Source organism: Struthio camelus, unplaced genomic scaffold, assembly GCF_040807025.1.
Source record: "Struthio camelus isolate bStrCam1 unplaced genomic scaffold, bStrCam1.hap1 HAP1_SCAFFOLD_82, whole genome shotgun sequence".
NCBI classification, from domain to species: Eukaryota; Metazoa; Chordata; class Aves; order Struthioniformes; family Struthionidae; genus Struthio; species Struthio camelus.
In genome coordinates, this window is record NW_027182594.1 from 119702 (window position 1) to 135677 (window position 15976).

At 76.0% G+C, this 15976-nt stretch overlaps 2 protein-coding genes across 3 annotated transcripts; both read right to left on the reverse strand.

The window, feature by feature from the left end:
- Nucleotides 1-1591: 1591 nt before the first annotated feature.
- Nucleotides 1592-9344, reverse strand: RASIP1 (Ras interacting protein 1). Its single transcript, XM_068929219.1, has 12 exons — nt 9028-9344; nt 8458-8611; nt 7778-8373; nt 7362-7711; nt 6639-7271; nt 6518-6555; nt 4809-4969; nt 4612-4727; nt 4295-4535; nt 2132-2304; nt 1910-2057; nt 1592-1837 (listed from the first exon to the last, which is right to left on the reverse strand). The coding sequence occupies exons 2-12, from the start codon at nt 8589-8591 to the stop codon at nt 1638-1640; spliced, it is 2790 nt and encodes a 929-aa protein (XP_068785320.1). The 5' UTR covers nt 8592-8611; nt 9028-9344; the 3' UTR covers nt 1592-1637.
- A 138-nt stretch (nt 9345-9482) lies between these two features.
- Nucleotides 9483-10753, reverse strand: COX6B2 (cytochrome c oxidase subunit 6B2). 2 transcript variants are annotated; one of them, XM_068929222.1, is made up of 4 exons: nt 10434-10753; nt 10097-10228; nt 9859-9959; nt 9483-9660 (listed from the first exon to the last, which is right to left on the reverse strand). In XM_068929222.1, exons 1-4 carry the CDS (start codon nt 10447-10449, stop codon nt 9607-9609), a joined length of 303 nt encoding a protein of 100 aa, XP_068785323.1. In that variant the 5' UTR covers nt 10450-10753; the 3' UTR covers nt 9483-9606. The 2 variants fall into 2 exon arrangements, with proteins under 2 accessions (XP_068785323.1, XP_068785321.1); XM_068929220.1 differs by having other exon boundaries at nt 9483-9959.
- Nucleotides 10754-15976: the final 5223 nt, after the last annotated feature.

Genomic DNA, 15976 nt, shown 5'->3' on the forward strand with positions numbered 1-15976 from the left:
TGGGGGGGGTGGGAGGGGGCCCAGGCATCCGGCCCCCCCGGACTCACAGACACGTCCCCGAGCTGCCCAGGGACCGTCGGGGGCCCAGGCGTCCGGGTCCCCTCCAACCCCCCCCCCAGGGGCCCAGGCATCCGGGTCCCCTCCAACCCCCTCCCACGGGCCCAGGCGTCCGGGTCCCCTCCAACCCCCCCCCCCGGGGGCCCAGGCGTCCAGGTCTCCTCCAACCCCCTCCCACGGGCCCAGGCGTCCGGGTCCCCTCCAACCCCCCCACCCCAGGGGCCCAGGCGTCCGGGCCCCCTCCAACCCCCTCCCACGGGCCCAGGCGTCCGGGCCGGGGCGGTGACACGACACCCTGTGCCCTTTGCGGTGGTGACAGGTGCCACCTGTCCCTGTCCCCGCGGCGGCCTGTTTCCCTGACGCGGCGGCGGATCGGGTTCGGCGGTGGCCCCCCCCCCCCCCCAAAAGCGAGGACCCAGGCGTCCGGGCGGCCGGTGGCACCGGCTCTTTATTGGGTGCCGCGAGCAGGCGGAGGCGCCGGGGCCAGAGGGTCCGGGGGGCCCCGCTCCCTCGGGGTGGCCGGCTGTTGCTTGGGCGGTTGTTGGTCCCCTGGGGTGGTTGTTGGTCCCTCAGGGTAGCCAGCAGTCTCTTGGGGCGGTTGTTGGCCATCGGGGCGGTTGTTGGTCCCTGGGGTCAGCTGGTCCCTCGGGGGCGGCCGGCGGTCCCTCGGGCGGCTGTTGGCCCCTTGGGGCAGCCGGCGGTCCCTCAGGATGGTTGTTGGTCCCTTGGGGTGGTTGTTGGTCCCTCGGGGCGACCAGCTGTCCCTTGGGGGGGCCAGCGGTGCCGAGGGGCGACCGGTGGCCCCTTTCGGGCGGCTGGTGGTCCGTCAGGGCAGCTGGCTGTCCCTTGGGGCGACCGGCTGTCACCCCCAGGTGCGGCCGGTGGTGCCTCGGGGTGGCCAGTGGTCCCTCGGAGCAGCTGGTGGTGCCTTGGGGTGGCTGGCGGTGCCCCGGAGCAGCCGGCGGTCCCTTGGAGCAGCCGGTGGTGCCCCGGAGCAGCCGGCGGTCCCTTGGAGCGGCCGGTGGTGCCCCAGAGCAGCCGGCGGTCCCTTGGAGCGGCCGGCGGTCCCTTGGAGCGGCCGGTGGTGCCCCGGAGCAGCTGGTGGTCCCTTGGGGCGGCTGGCGGTCCCTTGGGGCAGCCGGTGGTGCCCCAGAGCGGCCGGCGGTGCCCCAGAGCGGCCGGCGGTCCCTCGGGGTGGCCGGCGGTGCCCCAGAGCGGCCGGCGGTCCCTTGGAGCAGCCGGCGGTGCCCCAAGGTGGCCGGCGGTGCCCCAGAGCAGCCAGCGGTCCCTTGGGGCGGCCGGCAGTGCCCCGGAGCAGCCGGCGGTCCCTTGGAGCAGCCGGCGGTGCCCCGGAGAGGCCGGCGGTGCCCCGGAGCGGCCGGCGGTCCCTTGGAGCAGCCGGCGGTCCCTTGGAGCAGCCGGCGGTGCCCCGGAGCAGCCGGCGGTCCCTTGGAGCAGCCGGCGGTCCCTTGCAGCGGCCGGCGGTCCCTCGGGGCGGCCGGCGGTCCCTCGGGGCGGCCGGCGGTCCCTCGGGGCGGCCGGCGGTCCCTCGGGGCGGCCGGCGGCGGCGCCCGGGGGCGTCAGGCGGCGCCCTCGAGGCCGTAGGCGGCCCGCTGGTTGGCGGGCAGCGAGCCCTGCTCCAGCTCCCAGAGGAAGCGGCGCAGGCGGCAGAGGGGCCGGTGCAGCGCCTCGTCGCTCACCGCCTCGCCCAGGCGCAGCCGGAAGCCCTCGCCCGGCACGATGAGCGGCGGGTGCTCCGTGAAGCTCTCGAAGATGTCGCCTGCGCCGGGAGAGGGGCGATGGGCCGGGGGCGCGCCGGGGGGCGGGGGGGGGGGCGCCGGGGGGCACTCACCGGCGGCGATCTGCTCGCGCTCCTCGGCCGGGGGGCTCCAGCCCTCGGGGTAGGCCCGGCCCAGCCCCAGGTGGTAGTGGCTCAGCACGTGGTGGAGCTGCGCCGGCGTCAGCGCCGGGTACTCGCCGCGCAGCCGGGCCCAGGTGGCCTGCGGGGACGGGCGGAGGGGTGAGGGGGGGCCCGGGGGGCCTCGGCGCCCCCCCCCCCGCCGGCCGCACCCACCTTGCTGAGGCTGCTCTTGGGGGTGCAGAGGAGGTTGGCGGTGGCCGAGAGCTTGCGGAAGAACTCGGCGGCGATGTCGCCCAGCCCCACGCCCTGCAGCCAGTCCAGCACCAGGTCCAGGTTGGTGCGGATGCGCACCGCCCGCGCCCACTGGAAGAAGGGGGCGGCCGAGCCTGGGGGGGGCGCGGGGCGGGGGGGTCAGGGGGGGCGCCGCGGCCCCCCCCCCCCCCCCCCGCCGCGGCCCCTTCCCGCAGGAAGGAGCGGGACGGAAACTGGCGGCTTCCTGCAGATACCAGCCCGGACAATGGGAGGAAACTGGGGGCACTGGGGCGGGGGGAGGGGGGGGCGCCAAGAGGAGCTGGGGCCCAGGCGTCCGGCGCCCTCACCCCCCCGGATCTCGGTGCTCTGCGGGGGGCCCAGGCGTCCGGCGCCCTCACCCCCTGGACCTTAGTGCTCTGCGGGGGGCCCAGGCGTCCGGGCTCCCCTGCCCTCACCCCCCCCGGACCTCAGTGCTCTGCGGGGGGCCCAGGCGTCCGGCGCCCTCACCCCCCCGGATCTCGGTGCTCTGCGGGGGGCCCAGGCGTCCGGGCTCCCCTGCCCTCACCCCCCCGGATCTCGGTGCTCTGCGGGGGGCCCAGGCGTCCGGGCTCCCCTGCCCTCACCCCCCCCCCGGATCTCGGTGCTCTGCGGGGGGCCCAGGCGTCCGGCACCCTCACCCCCCTGGATCTCGGTGCTCTGCGGGGGGCCCAGGCGTCCGGGCTCCCCTACCTCACCCCCCCCCCAGATCTCAGTGCTCTGCGGGGGGCCCAGGCGCCCGGGGCGCACCCGCTTACCCTACGCCATGGCCAGGAAGGGCCCAGGCATCCGGGGTGCAGGGGCCCAGGCATTCGGGGAGCATCGTTTCACCCCCCGCCCCACAGCCAGGAGGGGCCCAGGCATCCGGGAGCCCCCTCAGCCCAGGTGGTGGCCGGGCAAGAGCCCAGGTGTCCAGGTGCCCCCCTCGGCCCAGGTGGGGGCTGGGTGGGGCCCAGGTGTCCGGGGGGGGGGCCAGGCCTCTGGGTGCTCCCCTCAGCCCAGGTGGCAGCCGGGTGAGGGCCCAGGCGTCCGGGTGCCCCTCTCACCCCAGGTGGGGGCCGGGCAGGGTGTCCGGGGGGCCCAGGCGTCCAGGGGGACCCCCTCGCCCCAGGCAGGGGCTGGGCGGGGCCCAGGCATCCAGGGGGGGCCAAGGCAGGGGCCAGGCAGGGCCCAGGTGTCCGGGCGGGGCCAGGCAGGGGCCGGGTGGGGCCTGGGGGGGGGCCGGGTAGGGCCCAGGTGTCTGGGGGGGGGGCCCGGGGGGGGGGCCTGGGCAGGGCCCAGGCGTCCGGGGGGGACCCAGGCAGGGGCTGGGCGGGGCCCCAGGTGTCCGGGGGGGGCCCAGGTGGGGCCCAGGCATCCAGGGGGGGCCCAGGCAGGGGCCGGGCGGGACCCAGGTGTCCGGGGGGGGGCCAGGCGTGCAGGGGGGGGCCCAGGCATCCAGGGCGGGGCCTAAGTGTCCGGGGGGGAGCCCAGGCAGGGGCTGGGCAGGGCCCAGGTGTCCGGGGGTGCCCCAGGTGTCCGGGGGGGCCCAGGCGAGCGGGGAGGGCCCAGGCGTGCAGGGGGGAGCCCAGGCAGGGGCCGGGCAGGGCCCAGGCGTCCGGGCGGGATGCCCAGGCAGGGGCCGGGTGGGGCCCAGGCGTCCGGGGGTGGACCCAGGCGTGCGGGGGGGATGCCCAGGCATGCGGGGGGGGGACCCAGGCGTGCGGGGGGGGGACCCAGGCGTGCGGGGGGGATGCCCAGGCAGGGGCCGGGCAGGGCCCAGGCGTCCGGGGGGCGGCCCAGGCGTGCGGGGGGGGGACCCAGGCGTCCGGGGGGGATGCCCAGGCAGGGGCCGGGCGGGGCCCAAGTGTCCGGGGGGGGCCCCAGGTGTCCGGGGGGGATGCCCAGGCAGGGGCCGGGCAGGGCCCAGGCGTCCGGGGGGGCCCCAGGTGTCCGGGGGGGACCCAGGCGTGCAGGGGGATGCCCAGGCAGGGGCCGGGCGGGGCCCAGGTGTCCGGGGGGGACCCAGGCAGGGGCCGGGCAGGGCCCAGGCGTGCGGGGGGGCCACGGAGGCGTGTGCGGGGGGGTGGGGGGTGGGGGGGGGCGCACCTCTCTCCATGAGGGTGTTGAAGAGGGAGGCGTTGGAGAAGAAGAAGAGGTAGCCGAAGGTCTGCGAGACGAGGTCGGGGTGCAGCTGGCAGTCGCGCGTCAGCTCCAGGGTGGCGGCGTAGATGGCCAGGGTGGGCCGCAGCCCCTCGGGCATGCTGCCCAGGTCCGGGGCGGCGCTGGGCTCGCCCCCCCCCGAGAAGGGGTTGCTCTCCAGCAGGGCGGGCAGGGCCGAGTAGAGGGTCTGCGGGGGGGAGGCGGCAAGGGGGGGGTGAGCGGGGGGGGGGCCGCCGCGCCGGGGGGGGGCCGCGCCGCCTCACCTTGGTCAGGTAGTAGACGCACTGCTGGAAGGTGGACATGATGACCTCGTCCAGCGCCGCCATGGCCTCGTCGCAGGCCTCCAGGTCGCCGGCCAGCAGGGCGTCGTGGCAGGCGCCTGGGGGCGCGAGGGGGCGGTGGGGCCGGGCGCTGCGCCCCCCCCCCCTCCCCGGCGCGCCCCCCGGCGCCCCCGCCTCACCCTCGGGCTCCAGCTCCAGCTCCAGCTCCTTCTCCAGCTCCAGCACCCGGCCCTGCGCCAGGTTGAGCAGCTCCATGGCGTTGGCCAGCCACAGCATGAGGGGCCGCAGGTCGGCCGCCACCTCGGCGATGCTCAGCGCCTCCGGGGCCTTGTCCTGCTGGCTGCGGCGGGACCGGCGTCACCCCCCGGCCCCGAGGGCACGGCGTCCCCTTGGCCCCGGGGGGATGCCACCACCACGTCCCCGGGCTGGGGGAGACGCCACCGCCACGTCCCCGGGCTGAGAGATGTCACCCCCGTGTCCCCGGGCTGGGGGGGACGTCACCGCCACGTCCCCGGGGCTGAGAGATGTCACCCCCGTGTCCCCGGGCTGGGGGGGACGTCACCGCCACGTCCCCGGGGCTGAGAGATGTCACCCCCGTGTCCCCGGGCTGGGGGGGACGTCACCGCCACGTCCCCGGGGCTGAGAGATGTCACCCCCGTGTCCCCGGGCTGGGGGGGACGTCACCGCCACGTCCCCGGGGCTGAGAGATGTCACCCCCGTGTCCCCGGGCTGGGGGGGACGTCACCGCCACGTCCCTGGGGCTGAGAGATGTCACCCCCGTGTCCCCGGGCTGGGGGGGACGTCACCGCCACGTCCCTGGGGCTGAGAGATGTCACCCCCGTGTCCCCGGGCTGGGGGGGACGTCACCGCCACGTCCCCGGGGCTGAGAGACGTCACCCCCGTGTCCCCGGGCTGGGGGAGACGCCACCGCCACGTCCCTGGGGCTGAGAGATGTCACCCCTGGGTCCCCGGGCCGGGGGAGACGCCACCGCCACGTCCCTGGGGCTGAGAGATGTCACCCCTGGGTCCCCGGGCTGGGGGAGACGTCACTGTCGTGTCCCTGGGGCTGAGAGATGTCACCCCTGTGTCCCTGGGCTGGGGGGGACGTCACCCCCGTGTCCCTGGGCTGGGGGAGACGCCACCGCCACGTCCCCGGGCTGGGGGAGACGCCACCGCCATGTCCCCGGGGCCAAGGGGGACGCCACCGCCACATCCCCAGGCTGAGAGATGTCACCCCTGGGTCCCCGGGCTGGGGGAGACGTCACCGCCACATCCCCGGGGCCGGGGGGGACACCACCGCCACATCCCCGGGGCCGAGGGAGACGCCACCGTCGTGTCCCCAGGCTGAGAGATGTCACCCCCGGGTCCCCGGGCTGGGGGGGACGTCACCGTCGTGTCCCCGGGGCCAGGGGAGACGCCACCGCCACGTCCCCGGGCTGAGAGATGTCACCCCTGGGTCCCCGGGGCCGGGGGGGACGCCACCGCCACGTCCCCGGGCTGAGAGATGTCACCCCTGGGTCCCCGGGGCCGGGGGGGACGCCACCGCCACGTCCCCGGGGCCGGGGGGGACGTCACCGCCACGTCCCCGGGCTGCTGGGAAACGTCACCGCGACATCCCCGGGCTGAGTGATGTCACCCCCACACCCCCAGGCTGAAGGGAGACGTCACCGTGACATCCCCGGGCTGAGAGATGTCACCCCCGTGCCCCCAGGCAGGGGGGGGGGGAACGTCACCGTGATGTCCCCGGGCCAGAGAGGGGGGAACATCACCGCGATAGCCCTGGGCGGAGGGGAGGCGTCACCCCCACGTCCCGAGGCTGAAGGGGGACGTCACCGCGACGCCCGCGGCGGGCCGGGGCGCGGGCGGACGGCGCGGCGGCGACACTCACTTCTCCGGCTGCCGGTCGCTGATCTCCTTGATCTTCTCCTGGGGGGCAGAGAGAAGGGGCCGTGAGGGGGCGGGCGGGCGCCCCCGGGGCCGGAGCCCCCCGCCGCGGCGCGGCCCCTCACCCAGACGGCCTCCTTGACGAGGCGGGCGACGCGGGAGAGCAGCGCGGGGAAGTGGGCCGGCTCGAGGGCGCGGGCGGCGTGCTCCAGGCAGAGGCCCAGCAGGAAGGCGGGCGCCAGCCCCGCGCCGGGGCCGGCCTGCAGGCGCACGATCTCCCGCAGCAGCGCCTCCTCCTCCTGGGGCCGGAAGCGCAGCTCGGGCCGCCGGCTCTCCAGGTAGGCGCGCAGGGCCTCGTGGCGCTCCTGCGGCGAGCGCCCGCAGCTCGGGCAGGCCAGGGCGCCGGCCAGGCCCGGCGAGGGCCGGGCCGGGGGCAGCCAGGGGGGCCGGGCCGGGGGGCCGCCCGCCCGCGGGTCCTTGTACACCAGCAGCACGTGCTGGCCCAGGCCCAGCAGGTCGCCGGGGCTCAGCGGGGCCTGGCGCAGCAGCGGGGCCCCGTTGTGGGTGACGGCGGCGCCGCGGAAGGGCCGCACCAGGGCCGGCTCGCCCGCCCGCACCAGGCAGTGCCGCGGCAGGATGTCGGGGGCCTCGAGGAAGGTGTCCACGGCGCAGCCCCCGGCCCCCTTCTCGGGCGGCCCCCGGCGCTCGGCGCGCCCGAAGACGTGGCGCGGCCGCGTCATCACGTAGATGACGAAGTCCTGGGCGAGGGGAGAGGGGCGTGAGGCGGGGGGGGGGGAAGGGGGGGCCGCCCCGCGCCCCGTCCCGTCCCCCCCCCCCACCCCGCGCACCTGGGGGCCGTAGCCCTGCAGCAGCAGGAAGTAGGGGTGCCGGCGGGGCGGCTGGATGAGGCACTGCGAGAGCTGCTCCAGGCCGTCGTCGCCCTCGGCCGGCTCGGCGGCGGCGGCGGCGGCGGGGGGCTCGGCCGGCGGCTCGTCGGCGGCGCCGGGGGGCGGCCCGGCCTCGCCCGCCGCCACGCTCAGCACCGTCTTGCGCTCCCGCCGCTTCTTGGCGCTGAGGTTCATGTCGCTGATGCTGCGCCGCAGCGAGAGGTTGTCGGCGCGCTCCTTGGGCGGCGCCGGGCCCCCCGAGGCCGCCCGCGAGCGGCTCTTCTGCAGGCGGCGGGCCTGCGCGGCGGCGCCTGCGGGGAGAGCGGGTGAGCGGCGGCGCGGGCCGGGGCGGGCCGGGCGCGGGCGCGGGGCCTCACCGGCGGGCTCGTCGTCCTCGGCCTCGCAGGCCCGCTCCACCTCCTGCCGGCGGCGGATCTCGAAGCGCCGCGAGCAGCCGGCCTTGGGCTTCCAGACGTCCTGCAGCACCAGGGGCCGCTCGGCGTCGCCCACCGGGCGCAGGTGCTCGGCCTGCCAGGCGCCGCCGGGGCCCTCGGCGCGCCCCACCACGTCGCAGAGCACGTAGTCGTCGGGCGCCCCCTCCTCGGGCGCCAGCCCGTAGCGCTCCAGCGCCTCGCGCACCAGCTGCCGGGCGGTGGAGCGCGGCGTGGCCAGCACGCTCTTGTAGTTGGCGCCGCGCGAGATGTCGCCCCCGAAGATCTTGAGGACGCCGGGCAGCTGGCGCTGGCCGCAGAGCTCCGCCAGGTCCTCGGGCACCGGGTCCACCAGCTCCGCCAGCTTCTTCTCGCTGGCCCAGCGCCCGCCGGCGCCGCCCGCGGCCCCCACGGCGCCGCCGGCGCTGGCGCTGCGGTGGAAGAGGTTGGAGAGGCGCTTGTGCCGGGCCGCCTTGCTCTTGCCGGGGGGCCGCAGCTCCACCGTCTCGCTGCCGCGGCTGGCCGTGTCCGACGAGGTGGATCTGGGGGCGGGCGGCAGAGAGGGGCGATGCGGGGGGCGGCGGGGGCCGGGGGCGCCGCGGGGCGGGGGCGCGGGCCGCTCTTACTTGACCGAGCCCACGCTGGGCCAGCGGCGGCTCATCTTGGCCAGGCGCTTCTTGGGCGAGTTGATCCAGAGGCCGACGGGGAAGTGGAGCTTCCCGAAGCGGGGGCTGCCCTCCTTGCGCTCCTCCGGGAACATGGCGCCGGGCCGGGCGGCTCCTGCGGGCGCGGGGACACCGTCGCGGCCGGCACGCGCCCCCGCGCCGGCCTCCCCGCTCCCCCCGAGCGGCGCCGCCGCCCCGCCGCGAGCCGGGCAGGGCTCAGCGACGCGGGAAGGGCGCGCAGGGACCCCGGCCGGCAGCCCGGGCTCCGGGGTCCCACGAAGGCCGCCGTCCTCCGCGACCGTCGCTTCCTGCGGACGAGAGCGGGGTGACAGCGGGCCGCGGCTCGCCTTCGCCCGCCGGCCGCACCCCGCGGGGGCCGCGCCGGCAGGGATTCCCGGGCCCCGGGGGAAGGAGCGCGGTGGGGCGGGGGGGTCACGCGGGAGGGGACGCCAGCGCCATGAGACCTCCCGCCCCCGCCGCCGGGCAAAAACGGGGTTCGGCGCCCCCCGCGCCGGGAACCGCGGGCGTTACCCAGTCTCGCAGCGGATCCCTCGCTGTCCCGGCGCTCAGCCGCGGCGCGGCGGCTCCCGGCGCTGCCCCATGCTCTCCGGCTGGAGCCGGCCCCCACCCTGCGGCCTGCCTCGGGGCTCCGCAGCCCCTCTTTGTCTCCCTGCCTCCGGCTCGGCTCCGGCGCTCACTGAGCGAGGATTTCCCTTCGCAGAGCTGGCCCGGCGCGGCGCAGGGGGGACAGGAAAGGGCGAGCCAGGCCAGGAAGCCAGGCTGAGCGCTGGCTGGGGGGCTGGGAGGGGGCCGGCGGGCAGGCCTGGCCGGGGCGGGGAGGGAAGCGGGCCCACGGCCAGCCGGCCACGAAGGGGGACAGCCGGCACGTGCGCGGGCAGCGCTGAGGCTGCCCCGCTCGAGGGCGAGGAGCGGCAGGGCTGGCCCCGGGCCAGGCTGAGCGCAGCGCACACGGACACGGGCCGCGATGGGACACAAGCAGTTTATTGTGAGGCAGCAGTGAGCACGGATGTCCCCGTGGCAGGGAAGGAGAGCGGAAGCAGGGATGCCGCGGGGACGCCCAGGGTGGCTCAGTCCGGCTGGTGCCCGGGCCTAGATCCTGCCAGGGAAGGTCCCTTCTTCCCGCTGCTCATCCCAGCGCCGGATCTGGGAGGAAGATGCGCGCGTGGGGCAGAGGGCCTGGCAGCAGGCGCCCGTCCGCGCGAGGGCACCAGCTCGGATCCAGGCCCAGCTGCTCGGGGAGGAGCAGGCCCAGCTCACGGAGCCATGGAGAGGTAGAGGAACGGGGCGGGGGGGACGCAGGCTGCCCGGTCCCCAGCCACCCCCGGGCCCTGCCCTACCTACCCAAGAAGTGGGGCAGATGGACTTGAAGACCCGGAAGTACCAGAGACACGGGGTGACGTCCCGGTGCTTGGCCGTCAGGGTCTTCATGCAGCGGTGATAGTCTGCGGGGACATCGGCGAGGGGTCAGGCCCCCTCGTCCCTCCCAGACAAGATGCCTCTGCTCCTTCCCCCCCCCCCCGCCAAATCCTGGCTCCCCTCGGCGCAATAAAGGACACCCGTGGCCTCTCCCGAGACTCACCCAGGTAGTTCTGGAAGCAGTTGCGGGTCTGGTTGGTGTTGGGGAAGCGGGAGTCGAAGGGGGCCGTCAGGTAGTGGCTCAGGGCTCCCCCGGGACCCCTCTTGTCCCCGGCGTCCGAGACGCAGTGCGCGGCTGCGGGGAAGGAGCCAGGTTCAGCCGTGGCGACACCGGGACCCCGCCGCCGCGGCCCGGATGGCGCCAGCCCAGAAGGGAGACGCCTGCCCCGCCGGGCTCCCCCCGTATCCACACACAACCCCCGCCGCCGTCCCCCTCCCCGCGCCCCTAAACCTGCCCGATCCCCCCCCACCCCCAAAAAAACCGCGCCCGGGACCCCCACAGGCGCCCGCCGCCATGGCCGCCTCTCTTCCCTCAGAGCCGGGCCCGCCCACGACGCCGCGGCCGGCACTCCTATTGGCTCAGGCCTTCCCGCCGCCGCGGGTGCGAGCCAATGAGAGTGCGGAGAGCCCTCGCGCACCGCCCGCTCTCCCCCCCCCCCCGCCTCACTCGTGGCCGTTGGGAGCAACGGCCGCCAGCGTCCTCGCGGGCAGGGCGGGGCGGGGGGGACGGGGGGGGGTGTTTTGGCGGGAAGGCGGAGTCCGAGCCAATCGGAACGCGCAGCGGGCTGGCCCCGCCCCCCGGGCAGCCTCCCCTCAGAGAGCCCCGATCTCCCCTCAGAGCCCCCACAGCTCCCCTCAGAGAGCCACGATAGAGCCCCCACAACCCACGCAGAGCCCCCCATCTCCCTTCAGAGCCCCCACAACTCCCCCCAGAGAGCCACGATCTCCCCTCAGAGCCCCCACAACCCACGCAGAGCCCCCGATCTCCCCTCAGAGCGCCCCGATCTCCCCTCAGAGCCCCTAAAACCCATGCAGAGCCCCTACAACTCCCCTCAGAGAGCCATGATTTCCCCTCAGAGCCCCCAAAACTCCCCTGAGCCTCCAGAGCCCCTAAAATTCCCCCCCAGAGCCCCCAAATCCCCCCAGAGCCCCCAAAACTCCCCTCAGAGCCCCTAAAATTCCCTGCAGAGCCCCCAAAACTTTCCTCAGAGCCACAATCTCCCCTCAGAGCCCCCAAAACTCCCCTCAGAGCCACAATCTCCCCTCAGAGCCCCCAAATTCCCCCAGAGCCACAATCTCCCCTCAGAGCCCCCAAAACTCCCCCGAGAGCCCCCAAATCCCCTCAGAGCTCTCAAACTCTATTCAGAGCCCCCCCAGGCTCCCCAGAGCCCCCCTCGTCCCCTCGGAGCCCCCCAAACTCCCGCTAGAGGCAACTCCCGCTTCCCGCAGATTGGAAGATGCCGCCGCGGCCCCTCTGCCGGGCAGAGAAGGGACCGGCCGCCGGCGGCACCGCGCGGCGCTCCCGGCCGAGGCGACCCTTCAGCGCGGTGAGCGGGTCCGGACGGCAGCGGGCGGGGGGACGGGCGGGGGGACGCGCCGCTGTGGAAACGCTGAGCTGGGGGGACGGCGGGCGTCGCTCCGCCAGGGAAAGCTGCCCCGCGAGGGGCCGCCCCGCCGCTGCCGCCCCTCGGAAACGGCGGCCGCCGAGCCGGGGCTCCCCGCGGGCGGGGAGAGCCCGCCGGGTGTCCCGCTGCCCCCGCGCCTCGCCGCCGCCCCGCTCTCCTCTCTGTCCCCGGGCTGCGCCTGCCCTCGACCCGCCGCCGCCGCCCCGCTCTCCTCTCTGTCCCCGGGCTGCGCCTGCCCTCGACCCGCCGCCGCCGCCGCCGCCGCCCCGCTCTCCTCTCTGCCCCCGGGCTGCGCCTGCCCTCGACCCGCCGCCGCTGCCGCGGTGCCCGGAGCCTCTCGGCCCCGCCCCGCCGCCTGTCGGCCACGCCCCCCGGCCACGCCCTGCCGCTTCTCGGCCCCACGCTTCGTCCCTCGGCCACGCCCCGCCGCCTCTCGGCCACGCCCCTTCGTCTCGGCACCGCCCCTCCATTTCTCGGCACCACCCGTGGAGCCTCTCGGCCCCGCCCCGCCGCCTCTCGGCCACGCCCCTTCGTCTCTCGGCACCGCCCCTCCATTTCTCGGCACCGCCCGTGGAGCCTCTCGGCCCCGCCTCGCCGCCTCTCGGCCACGCCCCTTCATCTCTCGGCACCGCCCCTCCATTTCTCGGCACCGCCCGTGGAGCCTCTCGGCCCCGCCTCGCCGCCTCTCGGCCACGCCCCTCCATTTCTCGGTCCCATTCTTCCCCTCTCGGCCACGCCCCCCGTGTCGCCCACGCCCCTGGTCCCGCCCCGCCGCCGCTCGGCCCCGCCCCGCCCCTCCGTCTCTCCGCCCTGCGCCGGGCGCGCTGCAGTGCGGGGTTGCGCCGCCAGGGGGCGCCGCGGCCTGCGACAGCCCGGGGCCGCGGCCGCTGCCACGCGGGGACGGACACGCGCGGGGCACGGACACGCAGGGGCACACGGGGACACGGGCATGCAAGGAGGCACGGGGACACGGACACGCAGGGAGACACGGGGACACAGAGACACAGGAACACATGAGGACACACGGGGACACGGACACACAGGAACACAGAGACACAGGGACACGGACAGACAGGGGCACATGAGGACACAGGGACACACGGGGACATGGATACACACAGGAACATGGACACACAGGGAGACACAGGGACACACGGGGACACATGAGGACAGGGACACGCAGGGACACATGGGGACATGGACACACAGGGACACATGGACACACAGGGAGACACGGGGACACACAGGGACACAGACACACAGGGAGACGGGTACACATGAGGACACACGGACACACGGGGACACATGAGGACAGGGACACGCAGGGACACATGGGGACACGGACACATGGGGACACGGACACACAGGGAGACGGGTACACATGAGGACACACAGGAACACACGGGGACACATGAGGACACGGACATGCAGGGACACATGGGGACACGGACACACGGGGACACAGACACGCACGGACATGGGCATGCACAGCGACATGGACACATGCAGAGACACACAAGGACACACAGGGACACACGTGGACGTGGACACGCAGGGACACATAGGGACACACAGAGACACAGACACAGGGACACATGCTGGGACACGGACTCACACGCACACAGAGACATACCTATGTACACACACACGCGCGCGCGCCAAGTATATGTTGCTATAGACATACATGCATGTACTCACATGAACACACATACACACATGCATGCACACATACATACACATATACACCCACATGCATACACATGTACATACACACACATACACACACATGCATACTCACCCACATGCATACACAGGTATATACACGCATACATACATGTATACACAGGCACATGCATGCACACCTATACACATAGACATATACATGCATGCACCCACATACATACCCAGACATACACATATATATATATACATGTACATACATACATATACATGTGCATGCACACATACACACATACATACAAACATGTAGATGCACATACAGACACGTACGCACACACACATATGCACACACGCACGCACGTATACACGCACGCAGACGCGCGCATGCACACGCGTACATGTGTGCGTTGCTGCAGGAGCCCGAGCGCTGCGCATACTTGGGTTGGGCTGGGCCGGGCTGGGCCGCGGCGGGCACCGTCCCCGCAGCAGCTGAGGGTCAGCGGGCAGGAGGGGGCCTGCGGGCGGCTGGGGCGAGCCGGCCGGCGGGGAGCCGCGAAGCCCCCCAGGCGCCGCTGCCGCGGGCCGCATCGGCCGCGGGGCCGCCCCGAGGGGCGCCGCGGCGGGGAGCGCGGCGGCCCTCCGCCGGCCGGCTGCCCCTTCTCCCGAGCTCCCCGACGGCAGCCGGGGCAGGGGCACACGGGGGGCCGGGAGCCGAGGGCGGCGGGGGGCAGCAGGACGCCGGGGCCCCGCCAGCCTCCCCCCCGGCTGCCCGTTGGCTCCCTCCCGGCCGGCCGGCCCGACTCATCAGCTCCACGCGGGCGGGCGCCAGACCCCGCCTGCCCTGGCACGGCCCGCTTCCCGGCATGTCTAGACGCAGGCGGAGGCGGGACAGCCCGCCGGGATTCCCTCGGCCGCGGCCAGGGCGTCCCCGGGCAGGGGGGCACCGCCGCCGCCGCCGCCGCGGGTGGGCCGGGGCTCCGCCGGCGCCCGGCGGCAGCAGGGAAGGAGCCTCGAGCGGCCGCCGGTTCGGGGCGCTCCCCGCCGCCGACTCCCGCTCGCTCGCCTCCGGCCCCGGGGCGCCCGCGGCTCCCCCCCCACCACCACCACCCCGGCGCGGCTCCCTCTGGCCTCTCCTGGCCCGTCCGTCCGCCCCGGCCAAACCTCAGGGCTCGGGGCCAGCCCGCCCCCCCCCCACCCCCCCCCGCGCCCCCCGCTCCCCCCCGGCCTTGCGGTCCGCCAGGGCCTGCCCCGACAGGGCCGGCCGGGGGCATTTGCGTCAAAGCCGCCCCCCCCCCACCGCCGCGGGGCAGCCCCGGCTTCCTGTGTACTCAGCGCCGGCGTGTGCATGTGCGGGTGTGCGCGCCGGCCCGCGCGCGCGCGCCAGCCGGGCGGCCGGCAGCCGGGGGGGGGTGGCCGCGGATGTGAACCATATGTTTGTGCAAGCCGCAGCGCTGACGCCACCGTCCCGCGGCCCCCCCCCCCACCGGGGGGGGTCGGACCCAGGGTGAAACCCCCCCCCGCCGTCGGGGGCTGCGGCGGGACGGCGGCGGCGGCGCCCCGGGGGGCTCGGAGGGCGGCCGGGCCGGGCGCCGGCGGAGGGGCGCGAGGGCAGCGGGCCCCGCGTGCCATCGAGGGTCGGGCCTGGCTCCCCCGGGGCCTCCCCGGAGCGAGGCGGCTCCGGCCCCCCGCGCCCCCGCCGGACGTGAGGCGTCCTCGGGCGTCAGCGCTGGCCTGGCCTGACGCACGTCCCCTCCCCGCTTCCTCCCGGCATGGACGCAAGCGCCGGGGGCGACCCACGGAGCGGCCGCCGGCCACGGGGCCGCGGCGGGGGGCAGGCAGAGCCTGAGCGCCGGCCCGCCTCCCGCTGCGTCGCCCCCCGTGCCCGGCCCGCCTCGAGCCGGGTCCCCCTGCACCCCAGCGGGCGCCCGCCGGGCGTCCGCCCGCCGCCTCGGCACCCGCCTGCAGAGGGGACAAACGTCACCGGGCCGGGGAAGCGTCCAGGCGCTGCCCACCGGCCGTCCCACGTCCCCCGCACAGCCGGCCGCCCGCGCCGCCCGGCTCCCGCCACCCGCTTCGGCCCCTCTCCGCTTCGACGGAGCGCTACAGCGCGCCCGAGTTCATCGTAGCGGTGAACTGGGCTGCCACCTGTTGTCCCCGATTTCAGTGTTTCACTGCCCTGTTGAGCACCGCCAGGCTCTGCGGCGGTCCTTCCCGCCCGGAGCGCGGCGCCCGTCCGACGGTCGACCCTTCCCGCCCGGAGCGCGGCGCCCGTCCGACGGTCGACCCTTCCTGCCCGGAGCGCGGTGCCCGTCCGACGATCACTCCTTCCCGCCCGGAGCGCGGTGCCCGTCCGACGGTCACTCCTTCCCGCCCGGAGCACGGTGCCTGTCCGAGGGTCGGTCCTCCCTGCCCAGAGCGCGGCGCCCGTCCGACGGTCGGTCCTCCCTGCCCGGAGCACGGCACCCGTCCGACGGTCGGAGCGCGGCGCCTGTCCGAGGGTCGAACCCTCCCCGCCCGGAGCGCGGTGCCCGTCAGTCAGTCGGACCCTCCCCGCCCGGACCGCGGCAGCGAGGGGCTCGGTGCCACCGTGCCGCTCGGACCCGGGTGGCAGCCGGGCGCCGCCGCCTCCTGCTCGGCCTCCCATGCCCCCAGGTTGCTTCATCGCGGGTGTTGCCGCCGGCACGTGTCCGCGCCCGCCCGGAAGCGCCCGCCCGCTGCCGGCTCCGGAGCGCGCTCCC